The sequence below is a fragment of the Callorhinus ursinus genome, unplaced genomic scaffold (assembly GCF_003265705.2).
Source record: "Callorhinus ursinus isolate GAN/ISIS: 27379988/994484 unplaced genomic scaffold, GSC_fseal_2.0 scaffold37, whole genome shotgun sequence".
Taxonomy (NCBI): Eukaryota; Metazoa; Chordata; class Mammalia; order Carnivora; family Otariidae; genus Callorhinus; species Callorhinus ursinus.
In genome coordinates, this window is record NW_027397099.1 from 6,944,661 (window position 1) to 6,969,850 (window position 25,190).

Genomic DNA, 25,190 nt, shown 5'->3' on the forward strand with positions numbered 1-25,190 from the left:
TCGTGGGCCCGGCGGAGCGCGGCGGGCGGCGTGGACCCTACAGGGCGGGCGGCGTGAGGTGTGGCGCGGGGGACGGCGGGCGGCGGGCGGCCCGGCCAGGGTCCTCGCGGGTCCTCGGCGGGCCCGGGGGAGGGCCCTCTTTGTGGCTGCAGTTGGCAAGATGGCGCCGGTGGGGGTGGAGAAGAAGCTGCTGCTGGGTCCCAACGGGCCCGCCGTGGCGGCCGCCGGCGACCTAACCAGTGAGGAGGAAGAAGGCCAGAGCCTATGGTAAGACAGCGAGGCGGCCAGGCCGAGCCGGCTGGGCCCAGGAGGGCGCGGCCGGACGGGGAGCCGGCCGGACTGGACTGGACCGTCGGACTGTCTGTCGGGCCGTCGCGGGCAGGGTAGGTCCAGTCGGGTCTAGGCTAGCCCCAGGCTGACCGCTTCGCTGTTGTCCCCATAGGTCCTCGATCCTGAGCGAGGTGTCTACCCGCGCCAGGTCCAAGCTGCCGTCCGGCAAGAACATCCTGGTCTTCGGTGAGCGCCGGAGGCGGGGCGTTGCCCGGGGAGCTGGGGTGGGCGAGATGGGCGCCCCTCTCACAGGTCCTAGCCTCTCTCTCCCCTGCCGCCTGCCCGCAGCCAGCCTCTCCCGGGAGGGCTGGAGATCCTGGCTGGACAGCCGTAGAATGGCGAAGTCCACCGTGCCTGAGGTTGGGGCATCTCTTTTGGAGAGTCCAGTGATGCCGGCATGGAGTTGTCGGCACATTCCTTAGTCATTTGGCCGCAACATGAACCTTGTTTTAAATGTCCCTGCTTCTCTGCGCTCATAGCCTCGAAGTTCACCAAATTGCGGATGTGGGGAGGGGGGGTGAGAATATGAATAGGTTAGGTGAAGGAGGTGGGGGAACGAGATGACTTGGGGTCAGGGCTGGAGATGACACCGGGGCCATTCCTTCATCTTCATAAGTAGTGCACAGTCGGGGAGACCCTGCAAAGGACAGTAGGTCTTGGAGTCCTCACTGGGGACTTTCCTGCATTATTCCAGCCCTCACTGCTGGGTCAGGTCCCTTAGGGTGTCTGGTCTCAGTTCCTTCTACAAGTGAGGGAGTTTGATCAGGTTCATTCATTCAGAGAACCTGTTTGTTGAGTGGTTCCTGTAGGCTGGGCACAGAGACAGCACAGACATCTTTCAGACTTTGCACAAGAATCTCAGGCTGAGAGACTGATAGGTTGGTAATTGTGCTACACCATGTTGGCATGGCAAGATGACTGTGGGAGCATCACACTGCTTGATGTTTTGCGGGAGGGTACTTTTGGCATCCGGTGTTTTGAAGGATAAGTGTCAACATGCAAGGGTACAGAGGGTTAGTGTTTGCAGGAACACAGAGGTGACAGGAGGGTGTGGGGGTTTGGAAGCTGCCAGAAGCTCCTTGTGGAAGGTGACAGATGAAGTAAGTTGGGGCAGATTGTGGAGGACTGAAGAGTTGATGCTTTTTCCTGGAGGCCCCTCAATTTCAAGGGCCTTTTGTTTCCCCTCCATCCCCTAATCCTCCTGGCAATAGCTGTTAGGGTAATTTTGCCACTGTTTTTGAGGGAAGTTTATGGTCTTTAGGTGGTAATCACTACAGAAGGTAATAGAGGACCTTTAGAGATCTTCATTAAGTGGGGTATCAAGGTCACCAGATCTGTGTTTTAGAAAGGGAATTCTGGCAGCAGAATTGCAGGTGGCAAAAATGAGCAGGTATTGAAGTCAGGCTGACAAGTGTTCATCATGGCCCAGAAGGGATGTGGAGTATCTGAATGCAGTAGTGGCACTGGGGATGGAGAAGAGGCCTTTGATCTGTGGAATGTCTCTCAATTCTTATGTCCTGTAATTGCAAATTATTAAATCCCAGGGGTGCCTAGTAATGTTTCTGGGTGGTGGTTTGTCTTAATGTTTAAGGTTTCTTTTTTGGGGTTGGGGGTGGTTGTTAGTTGGTGGGAGGGGGATGAGGAGGAGCTTGATAATTACTGAGACTGTACTTGAGAGTTTTGCTCAGGTCTGTAATTATTTTCATCAGTTTTCTAGCCTCCAGGATGCTTATGAAAGAGAGGTACTAAAATCAGAAGTGAATAATAGCTTCTGTTCTTCATGATTATGAGGCAGGATCAGACTTTTTTTAGTTCCAAGTTCCTGGGCTTTAAGGTTAATTATATTTTGAAGATTTCTTGCTTTTCTTGTAGTAAAAGTTTATTTTGTAAGAAACTGACCCCATGTTTTACTTTCACTTCTCCAGACGCATGTCTTAACAAATTGTAAATAGGGCTTGTGGACCTACCTGCCTTATTCCTTCCCTTGTGAAATAAGGATGACTGCAGTAGAATGTCATTTTAGATCTTGGAATTTGCCATCTTTATCACCATCCCCCCAACCACTCTTACAGCAAAGCCTACTTTGTTTATGATGAATGCAGGTCAGACCTCAGCAGCAGGCTTTGCATGAAATTCTTAGTTGTCACTTGTGTAAGTGTCAAGACTCCCCGTCCTTGCCTAGAATAAACAGTACACTTTGCCTTCTTCTGTATATCGTTTGTAGGTGAAGATGGCTCTGGGAAAACAACCCTCATGACTAAACTTCAAGGAGCTGAGCATGGCAAAAAAGGAAGAGGCCTAGAGTATCTCTACCTCAGCGTCCATGATGAGGACCGAGATGGTAAGTGAAATGTTGATCTGTGGTAAGGGGTATATGCATGTCTCAGACTCCATGGTTGTGGCTCCTGCAGTGTGTCTAGGCATTCTCAATTTTCTGTTTAGTTCTAAGAGAGTTAGTCACAGGGCAACAGATGAAATGTATATCTTTGCAGGACTTCACCACTTTTTTTTTTTTAAGTTTATTTCTTTAAGTAATGTCTACACCCATCATGGAGCTCAAATTCACAGCCCTGAGGTCAAGAGGCGCATGCTCTTCCGACTGAGCCTGCCAGGCGCCCCTACCCACTTTTCCCTTTTAGGGTATGCTAATAAAAATGAGGAATTGGGACTGTTAGCTATCGCTCTGGGTAGCCCCCAATTAAAAGGAGATATTGAAGGTAAAGTTTCAAATGCACATAAAGGTAGTAAGAAAGATGTTCTTAAAAGCTTTGGAAAAAATAAATACATCAACGCTTTGGACCTTTCTATGAGAGAAATGCTTGGCAGATTGATTTGGGCACATTGTTACTCTGCCATGTCCTAGTGGAGAATCTGAAATTCGGATGATTCAGAGATAACAGCTCAGTACATATTCACAGTAGAGTTTTCTGAGTCTTTTTGCGACAATGTAGAAATGCTGATTTCCTGTGTTTCTTTCAGTGGAGGAAATAGAGGCCTAGAGGTGATGATGTTCTCTCTTAATTCCTTATCTCTAGAATATGGATAGTAATAGTTTCTACCTACAGGGTAGTTGGGAATATTAAAAGTACATGATAAAAAAAAAGTACATGATAAACACTCTTATAAAGTTTAGATATTACTTAAAAATTCTTTCTTATAAGTATAATGATGAGTTGGATTGGAGTAATTGTTTTTGGTTACCACTACTCAGTAATACCTCTTTTATAAACTTTTAAGCTTTATGAATGGCTCTAAGACAAATAATCATTGGTGCCTAGGTCTTTTCATTTGTAAGAAGGTTATTTCATCTAAGGGTGAAATACCTGTGTTAGATTACTTTATATTTGCCTTTACCCATTTAAACAGTAAGGATCACAGTATAAGGGTGATTATATAAGGGAGTAGATCCCACCACCTCTGGTTCCCCATTTCCTTAGTGCTAAAATGAAGAAGATGGACCCAGGTCCTTTCCAGCAATATAATTCTTTAATCTCCAAGAGTCATTTAATAGAGGTCATGGATAAGGATCTCTTATTAAACCTTGGAGACCTGCATTCTATTAATGAATGGTCATTTTAGAACCCCAGAGGCCTGATTCCTGCTCCTCTCCTAGCTTCCTTTACCATGCTGAACATTGCCTGAAAGTTGTGAAAGAGAGGTAGGAGGTAGGCCTGGTGCTGAGGGCTCTTCTTATGTAAGGAAGACAGGCATTCAGGTGCTCAGCTGGGCCCACCAACATCAGTGTGGGTAAGTCTGGGACTGAGGGGCCACTGGGCCAGGCTTAGAGGGCTTCATTATTGTCTGAGTCTTTTGCATCCTGTTTTTGTTGGGCAGTATGGTTATTGTGGAAAGCACTTGGGTTTTGGAGCCACCAGAACTGGTTCAGAGACCTGCTTCTATAATCACTAGTTGTGACTGACCTAAGCCCTCCACACCTCCATTTCCTTATTTGTAGAATTGGGTAACAATACCTATTTTGTAGGTTGATGGAATGAGAGGTGGCCGACTACTTGAGACACAGTGGTAGCTCCAGTACCTTTTTGAAAGTATAAAACCTGGTGTAAACATTCTGTGAATCTCTGTAGCTGCTTGTGTCAAGGTGGCATAAGCATATATCACGCCAAAGCGTCATATTAACCATATTCACTTGCCTTTGAGTTGAATAACATAACATTTATTTCAGATTCCTTAAGGTTGCCTTAAAAATTTCCTGGTCTCTGCATTTTTAGGCCACCTACTTGCAGGTCTTTTTTTGTTGGAGGAGTTGCCTTACCAGTGGTTAGTTATACATCTTTCATCAGTAGTCTTTTTTATTGTGTGATGTGAGTGGGTTATAAATAATACATTTTGCAGACAGTCACACAGGTAGAGAAAATGGTCTCTGGTTTCTCCCTGGTTTGTGGTAGGGCATGACATGTCAAAGAACCACTGCCTCCAGGGTTGTGGGCATCCATTTAACATCACATGTGGTGTGTGTGCTCTCCATGCGCATGGCTGATTATGTGTAGTGGGCAGTGGGAAGAGAAGCTGAAGAAAGGAACCATGCCTGGTGAGGGGAAGGCATTAAAGTCAGTGGGCTTCAGGTACAGGGCAGTATCTTTCAAGACATCCACAGAACCCAAACCAAAATCACTGTCTAAAATGTATTAGAGGGGTGCCTGGGTGGCTCAGTCTTTAAGCGTCTGCCTTCGGCTCAGGTCATGATCCCAGGGTCCTGGGATCGAGCCCCGCATTGGGCTCCCTGCTCGGTGGGAAGCCTGCTTCTTCCTCTCCCTCTCCCCCTGCTTGTGTTCCTGCTCTCGTTATCTCTCTCGGTCAAATAAATAAACAAAATCTTAAAAAAATAAATAAAGTGTATTAGAAATTTGAAAGTTTAGTTAAGTGGAGATACCTTATTATACTGTTGAAATAAAGTCGTGAGTATAAAATTTTTAACAGTATATGTTTTAATGAATCAATTACACAAAAAGCATAGCTGAAAGAAGATAGGTTTTTAAGTGTATTTTGGAATTTGTTGGGAAAGAAGTTAGTGAAATGATACTTTTGATTGTAGGAGTTCTCCCTCAAGGCACTTTTATAAGAAAACTATTTCTCAAAAATGATACCTAAAAACTTTTAAAAATAGCTTATCATTGTGGAGAATTATCTTCTATGGTTTGATCATCCAGGTATGATTTTGGAACCATGTGCTTCATTAAATGTCAGTAGTTGCACATTTGTGTGTATGTTTAACCTTTTATTATGGAAAACCTTTAAAAATAGGTACAACCTAGACTTAGGATCATGAACCCCAGTGTGTGTTATTTGCCACAGTTACCTTAAACAGTTCTTTAGCAATTTTATTTCAACTATACTCTCATTTCTTTCACTCCACACTGGATTATGTTGAAGCAAATTTCAGACATATCATTTCATTTGCAAAATACTTCCATATGTATGTTTAAAGGGTAAGTTTGTTGTTGTTTTTTTTTTTAAGATTTTTTATTTATTCATTTGAGAGAGAGAGTGTGAGAACACAAGCAGGGACCCTGGGATCATGACCTGAGCCGAAGGCAGATGCTTAACCAACTGAGCCACCCAGGCGCCCCTAAAAGATAAGGATTTTTTAAAACATAACTATGTTCTTATTATACCAAAAATAACTAATTCCTTAATATCACCAGGCATCCAGTAATTCTTAGACCTCAATTTTTATATGTAATGATTTTATCTTGGCATTTAAACACAAAGGTCCTGTGTCTTTTACACCATTTGTAGTTATGTGAACTCCCTGCTTAGTGTGCCTGAGAAGAAAAGCTTGTTTAACCACAGGCTCTTCGGCACAGCTTATTGCCCTATGGATTGTTGATGGCTGAGGAAAATGGACTACATAGACTGTGGTGCAGTTGACCAGTGAACTGGTGAATTTTAGCTTTTATATGTATCGTTTGATTCCTGTTGAAAGCTAAAGTGTCCTTCACTCTTTATTCCTCAGATGTTGCTGGAATCTCTTTAGATGTGGATATAATATATTACGGTAATTACAAATTTTTAAAGTGTAGATAGTTCACTAGGCACCTTGACCAAGGGTTACTGCTCACTCTTTTCCAAAGAGGATTTCTTTTTGTGTTTTGTCTGGAATTCTATGGTGGTTACCTTCAAGTTATTATTATTATTTTTTAAGATTTTATTTATTTGACAGCGCACATGAGCGGCGGAGTGGGAGGAGGGGGGAGGGAGAGGAAAAAGCAGACCCCCACTAAGCAGGGAGCCTGACGCACTTGATTCCAGGACCCTGAGATCATGACCTGAGCTGAAGGCAGATGCTTAACTGACTGAGCCACCCAGGCACTCCTCAGGTTCTTCTTGATATGGCTTTTTTCCAGCTGTGCTGATGGTTATTGTCAGGTAGTAACTTAGCTTTACTACTTTTTTTAGATCACACACGCTGCAATGTGTGGATTCTGGATGGAGACCTATACCACAAAGGCTTGCTGAAGTTTGCAGTATCTGCTGAATCCTTGCCGGAGACCCTGGTCATTTTTGTTGCAGACATGTCTAGGCCTTGGACCGTGATGGAATCTCTACAGAAATGGGCTAGTGTTTTACGTGAGCACATTGATAAAATGAAAATTCCACCAGAAGAAATGAGGGAGCTGGAACGGAAGTGTAAGTAAAATAGGATTTTCTTACTTGGAAACTTCACTAGTGTCTTTGGATGGTTCAAGCCACCTTCCTTTTCATAGTGTCAGGAGGTTACAAAGCTTCCCTTATGGAATATGTGGTTTTGTTTGTACCATTTATTTCAGAGTTGCTCTTGTAAATTCAGTAGTCAAAAAGTATTGAAAGCAGTCATATTCTCAAGCATCGCAGTTGAAGAAAGTAAATGAATCCATATTCCTTATTATCTTCATTGGTTCTCTTTTAAAATAAGGGTTCTTTCCTCACCCCTCAAATTTGGATCAGTTCTGTGGGTCTTTCCACTTTTCTGTTATTCTGGCTATTGAGTTAACATCAGTGGGTGTGGAGGCCTACTGTGGGATCTGCAGCTTGAGTCCATTGCCCTGGGATTCCATTCAGGCCCCATGGACTCTCTTATTGAGAGGTTTAAAGGAAGCCCTACAAAAGACAAATCTTTGAGCTTCTACCTTAGTTCATTTTGGGATCCAGCAAGTATGATTTTAGTTAGAAATAGGAAGGTCATTTTTTTGTCATTAAAATGAAAGGCTATTTTGAGACTAAGGACACCCAAGTCCTTTTGACAACAGAGAACTTTCAAATTAAACAAAGTTTGTTTTGTTTTGTTTTTCCTTATTGTGATTCAGAAGCTTTTTTTTCCTTTCCCTTGCTTCTGTGCACTTACATCAGTTTCTGTCCACTTGCCAGGGAAATGGGAGGGGCAGGGGCTGGGGCTGTGGCGTGTGCAGCAGCAGCAGTCTTGGCCAGGGCAGGCTGGGCTCAGCCTGGCTTTTTGCCACAGGATGACATCATTCCCTTTAGTGAATTAATGAGGGCTTCTAGGGCATGGCACATGGGATCTTCACACTTACTGGCAGAAGGGTTCAGAAATTTTGATGTGCTTTCTAAATTGTATCTCTCACTGTGTGTTTTCCTATCATAAATTCCTCTTGCTCCTGTCCCACATTAGCTAAAACAGGGAGTTTAACATCTAATTATTTGGTTTGCTGCGTGCATGTGTGTTTCCTGGGTCACCCGCATGTATGCTACAGTGGTTGTTATGCAGCTCAGCTTGTCTGTCTTCAACCGCTGACCTTTCTAGATAATGCCTCTTTTTCCCCTGGAATAGAGAACTTAAAGACAACTTCTTAGAATAGTTCTGAGGCTGAAGAGCTGTTTGTCTTTCACTGCCCATTCACTGGTAACCCCAGGCTTGCTCAGATTAATGGGTTAATGCCCTGGAGATTTCAGTCTCTGAATCTTTTTTCTTGGTGTTATAACCTTGTGAAGATTTTTAAAACAGAAAAAAAAGAAAGATCAAGCCAAGGATATTTTTCTTTCCCAGATAGGGAAAGTGTTTGTCTTGTACTGGGTCTGTTCTAGGCATCGGAGATGCACACAGCAGATAAGATGCCTGCTCCTGGGGCTTGTGTTCCCATGAACTATTGAATTTATTTTGTGCTTAGTCATTGATGTCTTGTCACTTAGGATTAGATTCAGCTGATTGTGACACAAAACCCAAAATAACAGTGGTTTAAACAAGACTGAAGTTGATTTCTCTGTCCTATAAATGAAATCCAGAGGTAGGCAGTTCAAGCCTGGAAAGCAGCTCTGGGAAGGCAGACTCGCAAGATCCTGGCTCCTTCTCCTTATTGCTTTGTCATCTCTAGGGTGTGGTTCTCTTTCTCTGGACAACTAGAGCTGTAGCCTTTACATCCGTGTTCCAGGCAGCACATGGAGGAAGAGGAAAGGGGCTGAAGGGTGCGTGCCTGTTGTCTTCCTAAGGAGGCTGGGAAATGTAGTTCTGTATGGCCCTCTGTTCTGTGTCTTAGGGTTGGGTTTGGTTTTAAGGAATTAGAGGAAAGAGGACACGGGAGGGCAACTAGCGATTGCTGGAACCACGTCTGTGCCTCATGACTCTGGTTAACCTTCCTTGAAGGCCTCTGTTGTTTTCACCGCCCTTCCTCCAAGATGTTTGGATGGTAGTCATGCCTTTGTGTTGCCTGTTGAAGGAATGCCTTTGTTAGTACTGGCTTTAGGTTACATTTTCATAAAACAGTCATCCATCTTCTTGCACATCAGACTCCCACTTTGCAGATCACTTGGACTCTAGGTATTGTATTGAGTGAGTGAAGGGCTATCACCCAGCGTAGTTCCAGTCCAGCGCCGGTCTCCCAGTCTGCTGAGTTTGGAATGCTGTTCCACAGCGGGCCCCTCTTCCAGGATGTGATTCCCCAGGGGTCCTGAGTCTGTGGCAGCTGTTTGGCTGGCAGTGACCGGGGAGGGCAGAGCAACCCCAGAGCTACTAGAAGATGGTACTTGTGTAGGTTAGTCTTTCCTGCTTTGTGTCTGGGGCTTCCCTTGCTTATGAAATAGAGAAAAAAGATGAGGTGCTGTCTGTGAAATCTTTCCAGGACTGTGGAATCATTGGGTGATCAATGAGGTAGGAGGGAAAACACGAGAGAGAGGCAGCAGCTGGGGAGAACACTCTGATCCCCTTCCCTCCCCACTCCCGAGAGAGAGGCAGCAGCTAGGGGAGAGCATGCTGATCTCCTTCCCTCCCACTCCCTGAGATGCCAAAGGGGGATCCCCCAGGTGGACTGTGAAATACTGGCCATCCCATCATTGGAGGAAAATTAATACTGTGGTATGTGTGCACCCTAAGGGAAATACAAATTTTATTATCTGAATTACATAGTCGTCATGTTTTTATCCTCCTTTTTCACCAGTCTCTATATTATGAACACTTAACTCTGCCTTCCAACTTATTTTCTAAAATGCTGAGTTATTAAAAACACGTGTGTTTCTTACAGTTGTTCGATAGCCACAGTTAAGTCATTCCTTTAGAGAATGACTTGTCTAACCCTAGGCTTCCCAACTATTTTTACGTCCTGGCATATGTAGAATACAGGCAGTGCACTGGGTGATGGAGGAGCTCCTCGTTGGAGTTGGCGCACCCCTGCCTCACTTCCCATAGCCACTTAGCTTACCTGTAACTTGCTCCAGGCTCTGCCATGCTCACTGTCTTGGAATTCCTGGTTGAGCGCCTCATGTGATGTTGGACAGTGATAGGTATCACCCACACTTAAGCCATTGTGTTTTCCATTGATTTGAAGATTTGTTAAAATGCTTTCAAGAAGAAAATTTGAGAACCTTTGATTTCTTCAAAATTCTTCAACAGCCATGCTAAGTTTATCAGAAAACATTTCTCTGTTTTTTAGGATTTTTTTTTAATAATGCAGTGAAGATCTCTTGAGTGTTTATATTGACAATGAAATTATATGAATGAGCTTAATAAAGAGAAATTGTGGGACGCCTGGGTGACTCAATCGCCTAAGCGTCGGCCTTCGGCTCAGGATATGATCCCAGGGTCCTGGAATTGAATCCCACATCGGGCTCCTTGATCAGCAGGGAGCCTGCTGCTCCCTCTGCTTGTGCTCATGCGTGTTCGCTGTCTCTCTCTCTCTCTTTCTCTCTCTCTCTGACAAATAAAATCTTAAAAAAAAAAAAATTTCTTTTCCTCTCCCTGTCCCTTTGCTCCTCCCCCCCCTTAAAAAAATGTTTGAAATCTGTCTGTGGATGAAGAGGAGTATGTGGACCTCTCTCTAGGTTCTCTTTAATCCATTTATTTGTATTTTCTTAAAGAGCATGTTGTGGATGAGACTAAAAGGCATTTTGGTCCTTTTGTCCTAATGGGTGTAGAAGGGTATAGAGCTGCGTGTTTGCTGCTCTAGCTCAAAGTAGCTTTAATTATCATATGCGTATTTTCTGGCCTGACATGTAAGCCTTGAAGTACCCATGAAAAGGTATGGGTCCGTGAGCTTTGTGTTCACTTAGCTTAACCAGGGCCATGGACTATTCTCAGCTTGAAGGCCCTCCCATGGCATTGCACTCTTAGCCTGAAGTAGTGACTGTGTGTGCCAAGAAGTGGACATTATACTGCTGACTCCTTCGTGTGTTAGGCAGGAGCAGGTCGGTCAGCACTGCACAGTGACTCAGGATCTCCTAAAGATGAAGACAGTCCACAAGAGTGAGGATGGTAAAGACATGTGGATGGGCTGGCCAAGCTCAGCCTTGCTCCTTAATACAGACATGTCAGCTCTATGGAAACAGCATGTTCTTGTGGAATTCAGATGATTTTACTAGTCTCATTTTTTAAATATTAGATATATAAGAAATGGGTCTTGGGGCAGCTGGGTGGCTCAGTCAGTTAAGCATCTGCCTTCACCTGGGGTCATGATCCCGGGGTCATCATCCCGGGGTCCTGGGATCGAGCCCCACATCGGGCTCCCAGCTCAGCAGGGAGTCTGCTTCTCCCTCTCTGCCTCTCCCACTGCTTGTGCTCTCTCTCTCTCTCTCTCAAATGAATAAATAAAATCTTAAAAAAAAAGAGAAATGGGGCTTTTTTCATATTAGGAAGTATTAAAATCTTAAAACTTTTTTAAAAACTTTTTTTAAAAAATTTATTTTATTTTTTTTTGATTTTATTTATTTATTTGACAGCGAGACAGTGAGAGAGGGAACACAAGCAGGGGGAGTGGGTGAGGGAGAGGGAGAAGCAGCCTTCCCGCCGAGCAGGGAGCCCGATGTAGGGCTCCATCCCAGGACCCTGGGATCATGACCTGAGCTGAAGGCAGATGCTTAACGACTGAGCCACTCAGGTGCCCCAAAACTTACTCTTTTTTAAAAACCTCTGGCTGGTTCAGTTGGTAGAGCATGCAACTCTTGATCTCGGGGTTATGAGTTCAAGCCCCACATTGGGTGTAGAGATTACTTAAAAATAAAATCTTAAAGAAGTAGGTAAATAAAAAAATTAAAACCTATTTAAGAGTTGTATATAATTAAAGATGTCCAGGGGTATGTCTTTGCTGCTCTGCATTTATAAGTGCTCAGACTGAATGTGTCAGAATTGGCATTTTGCATTAGTACCTCCAAATCCCTAATATTGCAGTAGAGCAGAGTTGGGAAGTTTGTTATGACTCTTTATGTTTTATGCTTATTACTGCCTTTTTTGGTTTCCTAAAACTGGCATGTGTGTTTTTTATTTATGTGTGATTTTCTTTTCCTTTTTTCACCTGTAGTTGTGAAAGATTTTCAAGACTATGTTGAGCCTGAAGAAGGTTGTCAAGGTTCCCCACAGAGAAGAGGACCTTTGACCTCAGGTCCTGATGAAGAAAATGTTGCCTTGCCCCTTGGTGACAATATGCTGACTCATAACCTGGGAATCCCAGTGTTGGTGGTGTGCACAAAGGTATGTGCCAGGGAATTGTAAATATGGCTGGGTTTGGCCAGTGTATAGTCATCATCTGAAAGAAACTAAGAGGCTTTACTTGTGTGTCTTCCTACAGGAGAGTTGTACTAATTCGGGATTCATTAAGGTACATTGAATAGGTCAGGCTAGAGAATATTGTCATCTAATGTTGCTGCTGGAAACATGACATCACTCAGTTTGTTCATAGTTTGAGTTAATCTCTCCATGAAGCACTGTCAACTTTATTGAGTGATTTAAACTTGGAACTAAAAGCAGTTTTCTTAAGGCTCTGTGAACCAGTTGATCTAGCCCAAGCTGATTATAAAAAATAATATAGAAGAGCAGAATTCTTTAGGGTTTTAGTCTCTTAAAAATCTGTTGAATTTGAGATGATTTTCAGAAAGGAACATAACAGTAGAAAAGGAAGGGAACTCAAAGTTTCAGTTTCTTCTACCCTATAGAATGATGATGTGAGAATGAAAATTCAGTCAGAGAGAAATAAAGTTGTTTCTCTTGCAAAAGAAAAAAAAGTAGCTTTAAAAACATTTTGGGTTTTTGGACGCCTGGCCAACTCAGTTGGAAGAGCCTGAGAGACTCTTGATCTCGAGGCGTGAGTTTGAGCTCCACATTATGTGTAGAGATTAGTTAAATAAATAAATAAACTTAAAACACACAAAACTTTTTGGGTTTCAAAAGTACTTTATTCTCAGTACTTTATTCTCAACCACAGAGTGTGCCATTCGCATTATATTCTGTGACACGGGTCCTATGGAGTGTGCAGTGCACAGCCATGTCCCATGGGCCTGCTTCCTGATGTGACTGTGTTTGATTCTTAGAACAACTGTGAGGTGATCAGACTGTTCTATCCCCACTTTACAGCTCTGGAAACTGTGGCCCAGGATGAAAGAAAACTCTCCAGTTGTTTCTGACTCTTGTCTGATTAATGCTTAGACCTTTGGCTTCGGCTTTCTTTGGAACTATGATACTTTATTTCTAAAGAAGATGCTGTTCCCATCCTCAGCAGGGAGAGAAGCAAAAAGATGACTCCTTTCTCTTTCTGTCTTGCCTGCAGTGTGATGCAGTGAGTGTCCTGGAGAAGGAGCATGATTACAGGGACGAGCACTTTGACTTCATCCAGTCACACCTACGGAGGTTCTGCCTCCAGTGTATCCTTGGGATGCTGTGTCAGGGCATAGGAGCGCAGGCTCCCTTCTCTGTGCTGATTCAGGCTTCTCTCCATTTGGGGCATCTTCAAAAAGCTAAAGTACTTCCTGAATCCAGAACAGTCTTCTGCCATGGAGAAATTGTATACATCTTTTCACAAGTTTTGTATTTTACTGTATTGGAATTTGAGACTTACTAATTTGTGTCTGTCTTTCATCACTTTTTATTTTTAATGCTGTACATTTGATAAGGCTTTCATAATAAGAAGAAAGCTGATGTGGATAGTCTTAGTACCAAACTACTTTTATCATATTTTGGAAATCTTTTTAAACTTTGCTTTTTTGCAGAAAAGGTTAATTACCCAACACAATATTGTTTTAGATGCCACAGAGTTTTTCCCATATGTTTGTTTTGTGCTGTCCATGAGAAAGATACTGTGTCAGCAGTCTTTTGAATCTTATTTCTGTAAAAATACAATAGCAGTTGGTACTTTGGTCCTATACTCTGGGATGTGGGGGTGAGGGATAGGTTCCTACCACTTCCTCTGGGCCTTTTATCTTGTCCAGCTCAGTGCGGATGCTGATACATGTTAGGTATCCATCTCTTACAAAAGATGGGCTTAATGATAAACTGGATCCCTTGTGAACCATCTGTCTAGGAACAAACCTGTGTACCTTGGTTATGCCGAGTGTGTTTTTCTGGCTAACCTCAGAGCCTTTAACTTGACTGCTTAGGAACCAACCTGATGGGTAAAAAGGTAGCAATCTACGTGTTAAAAAACGAAGTGCATGGTCTGCCAGCATTGACATGCTTTATGCTTTTGACGTGGTCATCTGTTACGATTACCGTTTTAGTTTTAAAAGTTTTAACGCTTTCTATCGATCATGTATTGAGCAAAAACTGATTCACCTGTGAGTAGTACTTTGAGGATTATGCTTGTATGTGTTTGTTTTTATCTCCTCCTGCAGTGAATTTGTTTTCCTTAAGCGGATTGATTAGATGGAGCAGCCTTGATTTACACATCAGTGAAGGAGGAGAAAAACCTCGACTTGTTGTATAAGTACATTGTTCATAAAACGTATGGCTTCCACTTTATCACACCTGCCTTAGTTGTGGAAAAGGATGCAGTTTTTATGTGAGTTCCTTATAGGTTATCTCAAATGCTTTTTTTTTTTAATGCTTCTTTTTATATAGTACGTTTGCTCTTCACATTTTATCCTTCCAAGTAAGGTGCCTTCTGTCTCTGTCGAACACAGCCAGTTTTCTGCTGCCATGGGGCGAAGCGCTTGGGCTGGACCTCACAGGGGGTAGATAGACCCAGCTCCTCTCTAGATTACTTGTCATTCTGCCTCTAGTCTAAGGGAAGTAGGTGGATTGAGGTCAGGTGTGCTGCCTTTCTTCATTGAGAGCAAGGTGCCAAAACTTAAGCCAGCCATTTTTGCCACTTATTGTCAGCTCTGGTAGAATACTGGCTGGAGGAGGGAGTTGAAGTGTAGGGAATTGGGCTTTGGAGACCCTGATAATCTTCTGTTGAAGCATTTGATTTCTCTGCTCATTGGCAGGCACCTTCGTTGGTGTACCCATCAGCATGAGCTTTAGCTATACTGAATACTTACTGTATATTTGGCATTTCATATTTTAGGAGCCACTGGGGCTGATGTTCTTGGGCAGAGACTTAGATACCTGTTTCCTCCAGTTTGTGTCTTTCTGTCCCTGGAGAATGATGAGTGTTTGGTTGCATGAATGAATGTTGAAGCTGTGTGGCCTCTGAGAGAACTTGTGCTAGTGTTTGTAGGCGTAGATATTCTTGGGAATTACAGTTCCTTCAGCAACTGCTGAGTACTTCTAGGTGCCCAGGTTCTATGCTAAGGATGCAGAAATAAACAAGATGTGGTCCCTGCACACAGCACGGGGAGGGCAGGGATGGGGCAGTAACGGAGTAATGGAGGCATTGTGGCAGGGAGGGCAGAGGGGGTGATGGCAGAAGGCTAAGTGTTTGTGTGCTAAGCAGGCCGGAAGGAATGGAGGGGCAGGAGGGACAGTTTCTGAGAAGGCTGAAGATGTGAAAGCCAAGAGCTCTGGGGACTGAATAGGGTTGCTTTCTGAACATTCAGGGAGAGCCTCATTCAGGCTGCTTACAGATGGCAAAGCTAGAGCCTTAGATGGATTTTTAGAGAATTGTCCAGAGCGATCAGGCAGGCACCAGAGACACAAGCTTAGTGAGTGGTATGTGAGTGCCCAAATCACTTGGAATTCTGAGGAACAGGAAGCTGAGGAAGGTGGTCTGGGGATCGGGGCTGTTCTGGAGAGAAGCATCTCACAGCTTCTGAAGACTGCCTGAGTCCTGATGGTATCTTGATCCTACCCTGTCCCTTTGCATCTTTGATCCTGTTGGTATTTTAGCTATTTGGGAGCTGGTGAAGTCAGCAAAACCATTTGGGTGGAGCACCCTGGCTAAGAACGCTGTCTGGGTCATAGAGCTGTGAAGCAGCGGTTATGTGGGGAAAGGGAGGCCTGCGAGAACAATCAGTTGGCATTTTTTACAGCTTGTAGAATTCAAAAGTGTGTTGTGTAGGGCATTTTACAGTTGCTCTTTTAGGAGAGTCTGGTGGGAATGTAGGCTACTGTAGCTCAACTTAATGGAACTTGGGTGCCATTAGTGACAACGATGAGGGCAGCACCCATGTAGGAGCCTCAAGGACTCTCTGTGTCCCTTTGGTTTGAGGCCCAGGAGAGTGTAGGTCCTGATGCCCTCCTTTGCTCCACATCTTCCTACACCAGTAACATTAATAAAGCAGTCCATAAGAAAACTGTCTTCAGAAGAGTTCTCAGATTTCCTGTACACTGAAGCCCAAGACAGTCTCGTCCTGAGCTCTGTCCTCTGTGCTGTTCTCTGCAACCTCCACTCTCTCGGAATAAGGCCCCATTGTGTCCTTGCTCTTCTGGATGGTGTTGTGTGAAAGCTCTGAACACTTCTGTGGGTTAGCATGTGTAGTCAGTAAGATCTCATTCTGGTTCCTTAGATCTTGGGCCCCATGAGCTTAGTCTGGAGCAGGACCTGCGATGTCAAGCTGATGGGTTTTGCCAGCACTAAACTTTGGCTTGTCTGCCACAAGCTAGAAGCCAGCCGTAGCAACTACAGAGCAGATCTTGTGAGAAAGGCTCTCATCTAGGAGCCCTCTTAACCTGGAATGTGCTCTAAAGTGCTGTGAGGCAGTCCCAGGAGAAGCAAATCAATCCCTATTTCCTTGCTTTTAGACCTGCAGGTTGGGACAATGAAAAGAAAATAGCGATTTTACATGAAAATTTCACAACTGTGAAGCCAGAAGATGCATATGAAGATTTTATTGTGAAGCCACCTGTGAGAAAGGTAGCCAAGTCAGTCACTTTGAGTTATAGGGTTTGTGTTTTGTTGGGGGTTTGTCTGTTTGTTTTTATGAGAAAAGAAATGTATAAAGAAATCTGTTTTACATACTGAACCACTTTCAGGGGAAGAAAAAAGTAATCCAAGGGCGTTTAAAAAAAAGGTCATCTCAAGTCTGGTGTTAAGTGAATGGCTCCAGGTGATGGGGCATGAGTGATGGAATGCCCACATGGAGTTGGGTTGAAGTTTCACACTAAGTCCTAACAGTGCCGCCACACCTCTGGAGAACTGTTAGGAGATTCCTGTGCACCTCTGATCTGCAGGCCCTGATCTGGGAGGCATTTAGAACCTGCCAGACTTAAAAATGTCAGTTGGCCACATGCCAAGGCTGGTCTCGGGACAGAGTTGGTTCCAGGCTAGAAAAAACATAATTGTGCAGTTGCAGCAGGGACTCTCCCCAGGTCCATGTTGAGACCCGAGCCCAAGATTCTTCTTTCATTGAGAATTTTGATAGTAGTTCGGGTGTTCTTGGCCTGTGACCACAAATGAGTATGTCATTTCATTTCACAGCTGGTCCATGACAAAGAGTTGGCAGCAGAGGATGAGCAGGTGTTCCTAATGAAGCAACAGGTAAGATGAACCTGTGAGACCAGAGCAGAGGCCTTCTCATGCATGAAGTGCCAGTCCCATTGGATGAGGTTGAGGACATCACAGAGAGCTTTCAGTGTCAAAGGGGTTGCAACCAGGTCTCCTCGTTCCCTCCCATTTCTAGCATTGGTACAGAGTAGGGGTTAGACCATCTGCCTCAGGTAATCCCCTACCTGCTTGCAGATTCTCAGCAATGAGGGATTTATTATCATTTTAAGTAACCTTTCTCTCTGGAAATTAAGTTTCCTCACGTTAATACCTCCTGTGTTGACAGTTTACCAAGTGCCTTGACCTCACTTCCATTATTTTACATAGCCCCACACAGCCTCCTGTGCATGAAGGCAGGTGAGCTGACATATCCATTTTGTAGGTGAGGAGAGTAACTTCCCCAAGCTGACAGTTCGGAATGAAAACCCACTCTCACCTTTCTGTTTCACTAGGACTGTTGTTAGACGTGTCTCTTAGCCGTGTCACGGGTCTGCCTGATGGTGCGGGCCACTCAGCAGGCTGGGGTATTGATGGTTCTTTTGCCAACCTGTTCTCCCTTCTGTGCTCTCCTTGCTACCTTAGCCCCAAAACTGGTTACTTGGATTATTTTTTTCACCATATACCAAATTGCTGAATTTAAACTTTTTGCATGCATAATATAGAAATCTATGACTTGGTTGTTGTTAATGGCGCCCTCTAGTGGAACACTGGGAAGTAAGTGTTACTGCAGACCTTGGTTAATGGCCAGTGCGTCCCTCTCTTTGCAGTCACTCCTTGCCAAGCAGCCAGCCACGCCCACGAGAGCCTCTGTGAGTACCTTAAACTAAATGGGGGGGGGGGGTCAAGGCCCAGTGTTGTAGGTGTCTTCATTCTTGATGCCAGTATTTTTAAGAGCTTATATTTGTGTGGGTTTTTGTATTTTCAAGGGAATTTGGTTTCCCTGAAGGCCCAGGGCCAGGAACATAATAGGGACTCAGGAAATGTCTGATGAAGGAATATAGCTCAGGGAAATAGAGTGAGCAGGCTTTATTATCTTGATTTCTCTAAGGAGAAACTAAGGTCTAGAAAGAGACTGAGCTGGAACAAACTCCCAGTCCTGCCATCCTTCTTCCTAGACTGTGAAAAACATTCTGCAGAGAATGTCTTCATTTTTGGAATATGTATTTCCTGTTATTTTTATGCCTGTGTGTGACTTGGGCTGGTTTTGGACTTAGGAATCCCCTGCGAGAGGACCCTCTGGCTCTCCAAGAACTCAGGGCCGGGGAGGGCCAGCTAGTGTGCCAAGCGCCTCCCCAGGCACATCAGTAAAGAAGCCGGACCCAAACATCAAAAGTATGTATCCTGTCTCTATGGAGAGTGTTTAATCTTAGACCTGAACCCTGAAAGGCCTGGGTGGCTAGGTTTGGAAGGTGGAGACTCATGGCAGCTGGGCTGTTCTCTTCCCCCAAGAAGGGGCTGCTTTCCCCTTTCCCTCGCTCAAAGGGAGGGAGCTAACAGTTGGCAGAGACCAAGGCCTGTCCCTTTGTTGGAATCAGTGGCCTTTGCATTTAGCTCTGTGTAAGATCCCAGTTAGGCCGTGCAGGTTCCTTCTGAGAGGAAGACGAAGTCACTTTTTTGTTGTTGTTGTTTTTTAAAGATTTTATTTATTTACTTGAGACAGAGCATGAGCATGAGCAGGGGGAGGGGCAGAGGGAGAGAGAGAAGCAGACTTCCCACTGAGCAGGGAACCTGACATGGGGCTCGATCCCAGGACTCTGGGATCATGATCTGAACTGAAGGTGGACACTTAACTGACTGAGCCACCTAGGCGTCCCAAGAAGTCACTCTAAAAGTGTATTTTGGGGCGCCTGGGTGGCTCAGTTGGTTAAGCGACTGCCTACGGCTCAGGTCATGATCCTGGAGTCCCGGGATCGAATCCCACATTGGGCTCCCTGCTCAGCGGGGAGTCTGCTTCTCCCTCTGACCCTCTTCCCTCTCATGCTCTCTGTCTCTCATTCTCTCTCTCTCAAAGAAATAAAATCTTTAAAAAAAAAAAGTGTATTTTGAGGGGTGCCTGTCTGGCTCATTAGGTGGAGCATGTGACTCTTGATCTCAAGGTTGTGAGTTTGAGTCCCATGTTGGGTATGGATATTACTTAAAAATAAAAAAATCTTAGGGCGCCTGGGTGAGTTATGTCCCCAGACAGATGGAAAATGTAAACAGGTTTGCACTTAATAAATCATGCTAACATGTAATTAGCCTTGGCAGTGGCAGTGTATAAGGAATCATAGTAAATGAATGTGCTCAGTGTCTGGGGAAGATGATAGCCACAAATGGATAATTCCAAGCTGAAAACTAGTTTTGTGGTGGTGTTGAGTCGTTCAGTGGTGTGATACTATTTTTCTTAATGTTTCCTTAGATAATGCAGCAAGTGAAGGTGTGTTGGCCAGCTTCTTCAACAGCCTGCTGAGTAAAAAAACAGGTTCTCCCGGAAGTCCTGGTGCTGGTGGTGTGCAGAGCACAGCCAAGAAATCAGGTACTGAAGGGCCCTTGGAGACCTCTGGTCCTTGCGGTTGAGCAGTGCTGGAGGTGGGGAGATGAACAGGAGTGTCTGCCTTCACCTATCTGCACCTGCAGATCCGGAGCACGTCCCAGCCTTATACCGAGCAGTACACTTTACAGTAGGATTGCTTTATTAGTATGTAGGTTTCCTTGGCGCACTTAAGGTGGAATTTATGTACGTTGGGTTGTCAGGAACTGACTGTTGGGTGAATTGAGGTGTATTCTAAACTGTACATGTGACCCTGGTGTGGAACTGTTCATGGAGGTCATGGTCTAGAGTGTAACATTGGCATTTTATTTATTATATTTAATATTCTGTGATGCTCTATAAAGATTTTTGTTCACTGTCCCCAATCTTGCCATGAGCTGGAGCCTGTGAATCCCCCCTGTCTCACTGGAGGGTTGTCCTTTCCTCCTCTGTGAAGCTCCCCACTTGTCACACTCCTGTCTATGGCAGCCCACCCTCCTGTCCTTCCATGTGGGCAGTGGGGCCAGTCTATATCTTGGAGGCCTGTGAAACAAAAGAGCCAAGTTCCTTGGGAATTACCCATATTGCCAGGAAGTTTGAGGCCATTTTAAAAAGGGTTTTGCTTTTACTTTTCCACTGATTATAAGGAATGTTAATAAGAGTATTTTCCCTAATTGCTGTTTTCAGATGAAAGGAGGTCCGCAGGAGATCACTCCATCCTCAGGTCAGCCAAGCCTTCAGGGGCTCCTGAGTTCTTGGAGACTCTCAATTGGGTTTGGTGGCCCAGGCTTCGGGCTGATATCCCCTGATAGGAGGAGATAAGGGTCATTTCTAGGCCTCAGCATTTGATAACAAAAGAATATGAGCACTGACTTTGTGCAGTATTGAAATGTCTGGCCTTAGCCTTATATTCTTATTGAAACATGGTGTTTCCAGACTACCCATGTGAGTTAGAGTGTTGTAATTTAAAACAAAACATAAACACCTCTTCTGTCTGAGGCACAGAAACTAGTTTGCGGTATACCAGAAACTCACGTACCACCTCTAAGAAGGCGGTGATGACAGTGCATGGGGTTGGAGTTGGGTGGTGAGAGTGTTTTCAGGAAGGCTCTTATATTTGGCACAAAGGCATGCCCAGGCAGGGAGCAGTTATGTATTCAGGGGAACACAGACCTGTGATGTTTGGAATTAAGAAGGGTTGAATTAGGGTATCTCCTTATAATCATTGCAATGAAAAAAGACTTGCTTTCATTCTTACTGAGGTTGGTATCACCACAAATGATTACAGTAGTCTGTAAATTCAAATGTTCCTTTTAGAAAAATAATTTTTCCTATCACTGCTGCTTTTTTTTTTTAAGGACAAAAGACTGTGTTGACAAATGTTCAGGAAGAACTGGATAGAATGACTCGAAAACCAGACTCCATGGTAACAAACTCTTCAACAGAAAATGAAGCCTGATCCTCCTTAAAAAGTACATATGTAAAATGACCAAATAACTATGTATATTGATCTGCTAAGACAAGGATTTTTCTGATATGGCACATGCTATCAGTTTTTTGGGGCAGGGGAGATGAACTTAAAAAATACTTCATTGACTCGTCCGAGTATGAAATGCACATTTGGGAAGGTTACGTGTCAGACCCCTTTGTTAAGGATAACCCTTGGACTCTCAGGCATGCGGCTCTCCCATGGGACGCAGGTGCAGCTGGGCTTCTTGTGGGCGGGAAGGTAGGTGGGAGAAAGAGGGCCTGCTTGCTTTCAGGGTGGAGCAGATGAGACCAGGAAATCACTGATCAGAGGGTGGTTAGTCTGACCGGTTGTGTTTTGGTGAATTCACTTGTTCTTGGGAAGCAGATTAAGTAGCAGCAAGTCCAGGAAAGAGAAAGACTGAAAGGAAGAATGAGAGAAGTGATGGTGGGGAAGCTGAACGTCGAAGGAGATGAGGAAGGCGAAGATGAGCAGTGTGAGTAAATACTGTGCGGTCAGTAGAAAGTCCAATAATCATTTTTAAGATTTAAAATCAAAAGCATTTCCAAGCTAAACACTAAGAAAATGGGAATTAGACTTGTTCCGAATGCATCTTTAACTTATGACAGATATGTAGAGTGTGGGGGTGCCTGAGTCAGGTGGAGCTGACAAAGGTGGGGAAGATGGCAGCTGCCTCAGAGTCACGTGTGTGGCCCAGGCCATGTCCCCGTGGGCTGTGCTGGGCTCCACGGATGTGCATGGGGGCAGACGGTCACTGTGCGGTGTGGTTCAAGTCAGCAGTTACAAAATTAGTTTCCTTTGAATTGTTTTCTAAATAGCTCCTGCTTTGTTTTTTAAATTAAAAAAATTTTTTTGTACTACCACAGGCTGGCCTACTAATAGAGAATGGGTAACAACCTCTCATTTTACCATAATGCAGTGTGCTACAGAAAGTTTGAGGGAGGTTTGTAATGTAATTGCACTCTGATGAATTGGCTTGCACCAATCCCTGCCTTACGGTCTGTGGAAACCTTCACAGAGTTCCATTGATGCAAAAGGGTCTTGTCCTAGCTCCCTGGTCTGATCAGTGCTATCAGATGGACAAATAAGTGTGAATGTTTTATATTGAACATGGAAATGATACATTTTTTCTTGTTTGTGTTTTTCATAAAATGTAGCATTTTTTTCTTATGGAAATAAGAGTTTCAGTGTTTCCATTTAGGGCAAATTCATACACGTCGTCATGTCATACCACCATTCTGGAAATGACTTCTCTGGATTTGAAATGGCACTTTTAATTTTATACGTGACACAGAACATTTGAATGCAAACACTACCATTAATTTAATGTATAAAACATTTGTTGTCAAACCAAGGGAAGAAAAACCACAGTTCACTTATGTGGAGTTTACTTTTTTTATATGAATGTTTGTTGTACTGTGTCTGAGCATAACTTCCCTAATGTCATTACTTTTACATACCACATTTGACTGACCACTAACATAGTACTGGGCATAACTTAATAATCTGTGTTATATAATAAGACAAGACTCTAAGACTGTCTTGAATTGCTTTTTTATAAAGGTCTGAACACTGTTAAGGAGAAAGCTGAGTATTTAGTTGCCTTTCCGACACAAAAACATGTTCCTTGTGCCAGTTTTATTGTTAAAAATACACTTTTTCACCCCTTTTTAAATTCAGTTTTTGTTTTTAAATGTATTGTGGCTTCCAATTACTAGATTGTCCAGATAATGACAGTAAACACTGTATAAGGATAGCTGTGGTGTAGTGACCAGTAGGTGCCCAACAACTGTGGCCACACTGATGGTGGGGTCACTTAATCCCTCTCTCTATAGCAGCTGGGGTGGGGGTGGGGGCAAAATGAGTGACCTCAGAAACCAGAAAGAATTATTGGAAAGGGACATGCCTACAGGGGATACAGTGTGATTTCAAATTTTAATGCAGAATTTTACTTTTTAAAAATTTTTTGTCATTTTAATATGATAAGCACTTTTGTGTCAATATAAAATGTACTAAAACTGATGAAATGCTAGACACCTGTCTTGTGAGGGAAGGTTTCTTGGAGATCACTTTTAGTTTCTTATGACAAGTGGATGCTCCTAGTAGCAGAAGACACTGGTGCGTGTAATGTCATGTGCTCAGTGGTTGCCAAAGTCTACCAACTTTGGGGAGCTGCAGGGTTATTTTGGGGGGGTGGGAGGAGGGGAGATATTTTCTGTTATTTCGGGGTTTTCAAGCAGTGGAACCAAAGGCCGAACAGTAAACAGCCTTTACTTTTTAAAATAAAATTCATTTTATTTGCAGAATACACTTGTAAGGTAGACTGTTAAAGACAATTTAAGACTATTTATATATATTGTAGTGGTTACATCTGCTCTTTGTCTTTAAAGTGGAAAAATCAAAGAAATAAGCCCAACCTTGAAGATGTGGCCACGATAAGGGCCATGAATTGGTCTTTCCTAAAAATGCAACGGGTATGCTGCTATAATTATTTAATTTTGTTTGCACTTTTTTTTTTTGATTGGCATTTTAAAATCACTATTTAAACTGAAGACGTCGTGTTTTATTGGTTTAACAAAGTTGAAAGTGACTGCTCTGTACATCATGACCTTTAACAATGTTGATGCTGTAAGTGAAAGTTCACTGTCGTCTCTATACTAAGTTTATTGGTGTTTTTAATTTAAAATTAGGACTGCAGATTATTCCCCCACCAGCCTTAGTCCAGGGGTGTGGCTCTAACCGGATGCAGTTATGCAGTCATGTGGAACCTTGCTTTCTAGTGCTGGAAAAGAAGATGTCTCTAATTACTGGCTTCAATAAACACGAATCCAGACTGCTTACAACTTTTGGTGACTTTCTTTATGATAAATCATCTCACTGGAGATAAAAGTTGAATTGTCTGCTAATCATATGGTCTGTGTAGCAAAAAATGTTTACCTCTCTCACTAAAAATTAACAAATTCCGTTAAAGAAGAAACATCTTGAAGCCATATTTTGAAGTATGTAGGGTTCTAAGCTGCGGGTACAGTACAGTGGGGTTTGTGAGTTATCCAACATATTTTCTTGCCTCTTAGATACATTTTTTTATCAACTGAATTGAGCTAACTTTTACTTAATTCAGAAGCCTTCAGGCTTCGTAGAGGAATTTCAGAGCAACTATACCGTAATGTTTTTTACCTATTTAAATGGGGAACAGTAAAATATGTTGAAGAAAATCACATTTGTTGTATTAGAGATACATTGTTTCAGTTTATTACATTTAACTAATAAGCATGTTAAATTTTTGTTCTTTAAAGCTGATTTATTATACACATTTTCTCCCAACTTATTTTGAAAAATTGTAAACCTACAGAAAATTTGAAAGTATATTGAATACCCATGTACTTTTTTTTTTAACATAGATTCACCAGTTTTTAACATTTTGCCACATTTGCTTTCTCTTTCCATTTCTCTGTCTCTCTCTCAGGTGCACACATAGACGCATGTACGCATACACTTTTCCTTCCCTAAGTCATTTAAATAAGTTTTAAACATCAGGGCATTTTACCCCTAAATATATTTAAGTCCAGGTCAGTTGTCTTATAGAAAATCCCACATTCTGGGTTTGTCTTATTGTTTGCTCATGATTCAATTCAGGTTAAATGTTTTTTTGCAGGGATACATAAGTGAGGTTGTCTGTGTTCTAGTGCATCACATCGGGTTGTCCCTGTATTGGTGATGTTGGGTCTGATTCTTTGGTAAAGGTGGTGTCCCCCAGATCTAGCCAATAAACTGTGTGTGGTACCATTGA

General features: G+C 43.4%; 1 protein-coding gene across 1 annotated transcript; it reads left to right on the top strand.

Annotated features, from left to right (window-relative positions):
* On the top strand, positions 1 to 25,190 carry DYNC1LI2 (dynein cytoplasmic 1 light intermediate chain 2). Its single transcript, XM_025888919.2, has 13 exons — positions 1 to 267; positions 443 to 516; positions 2,555 to 2,671; positions 6,748 to 6,978; positions 12,069 to 12,238; positions 13,311 to 13,404; positions 14,402 to 14,537; positions 16,661 to 16,772; positions 17,337 to 17,396; positions 18,170 to 18,211; positions 18,617 to 18,734; positions 19,801 to 19,917; positions 21,270 to 25,190. The coding sequence occupies exons 1-13, from the start codon at positions 161 to 163 to the stop codon at positions 21,368 to 21,370; spliced, it is 1,479 nt and encodes a 492-aa protein (XP_025744704.1). The 5' UTR covers positions 1 to 160; the 3' UTR covers positions 21,371 to 25,190.

Bases quoted from the DNA above. Each gene is read 5' to 3' on its own strand.
- DYNC1LI2 (XM_025888919.2), top strand. From the start codon at position 161: ATGGCGCCGGTGGGGGTGGAGAAGAAGCTGCTGCTGGGTCCCAACGGG. The intron at 12,239-13,310 runs GTATGTGCCAGG...TCTTGCCTGCAG, and splicing joins TGTTGGTGGTGTGCACAAAG to TGTGATGCAGTGAGTGTCCT. The intron at 19,918-21,269 runs GTACTGAAGGGC...TTTTTTTTTAAG, and splicing joins GAGCACAGCCAAGAAATCAG to GACAAAAGACTGTGTTGACA.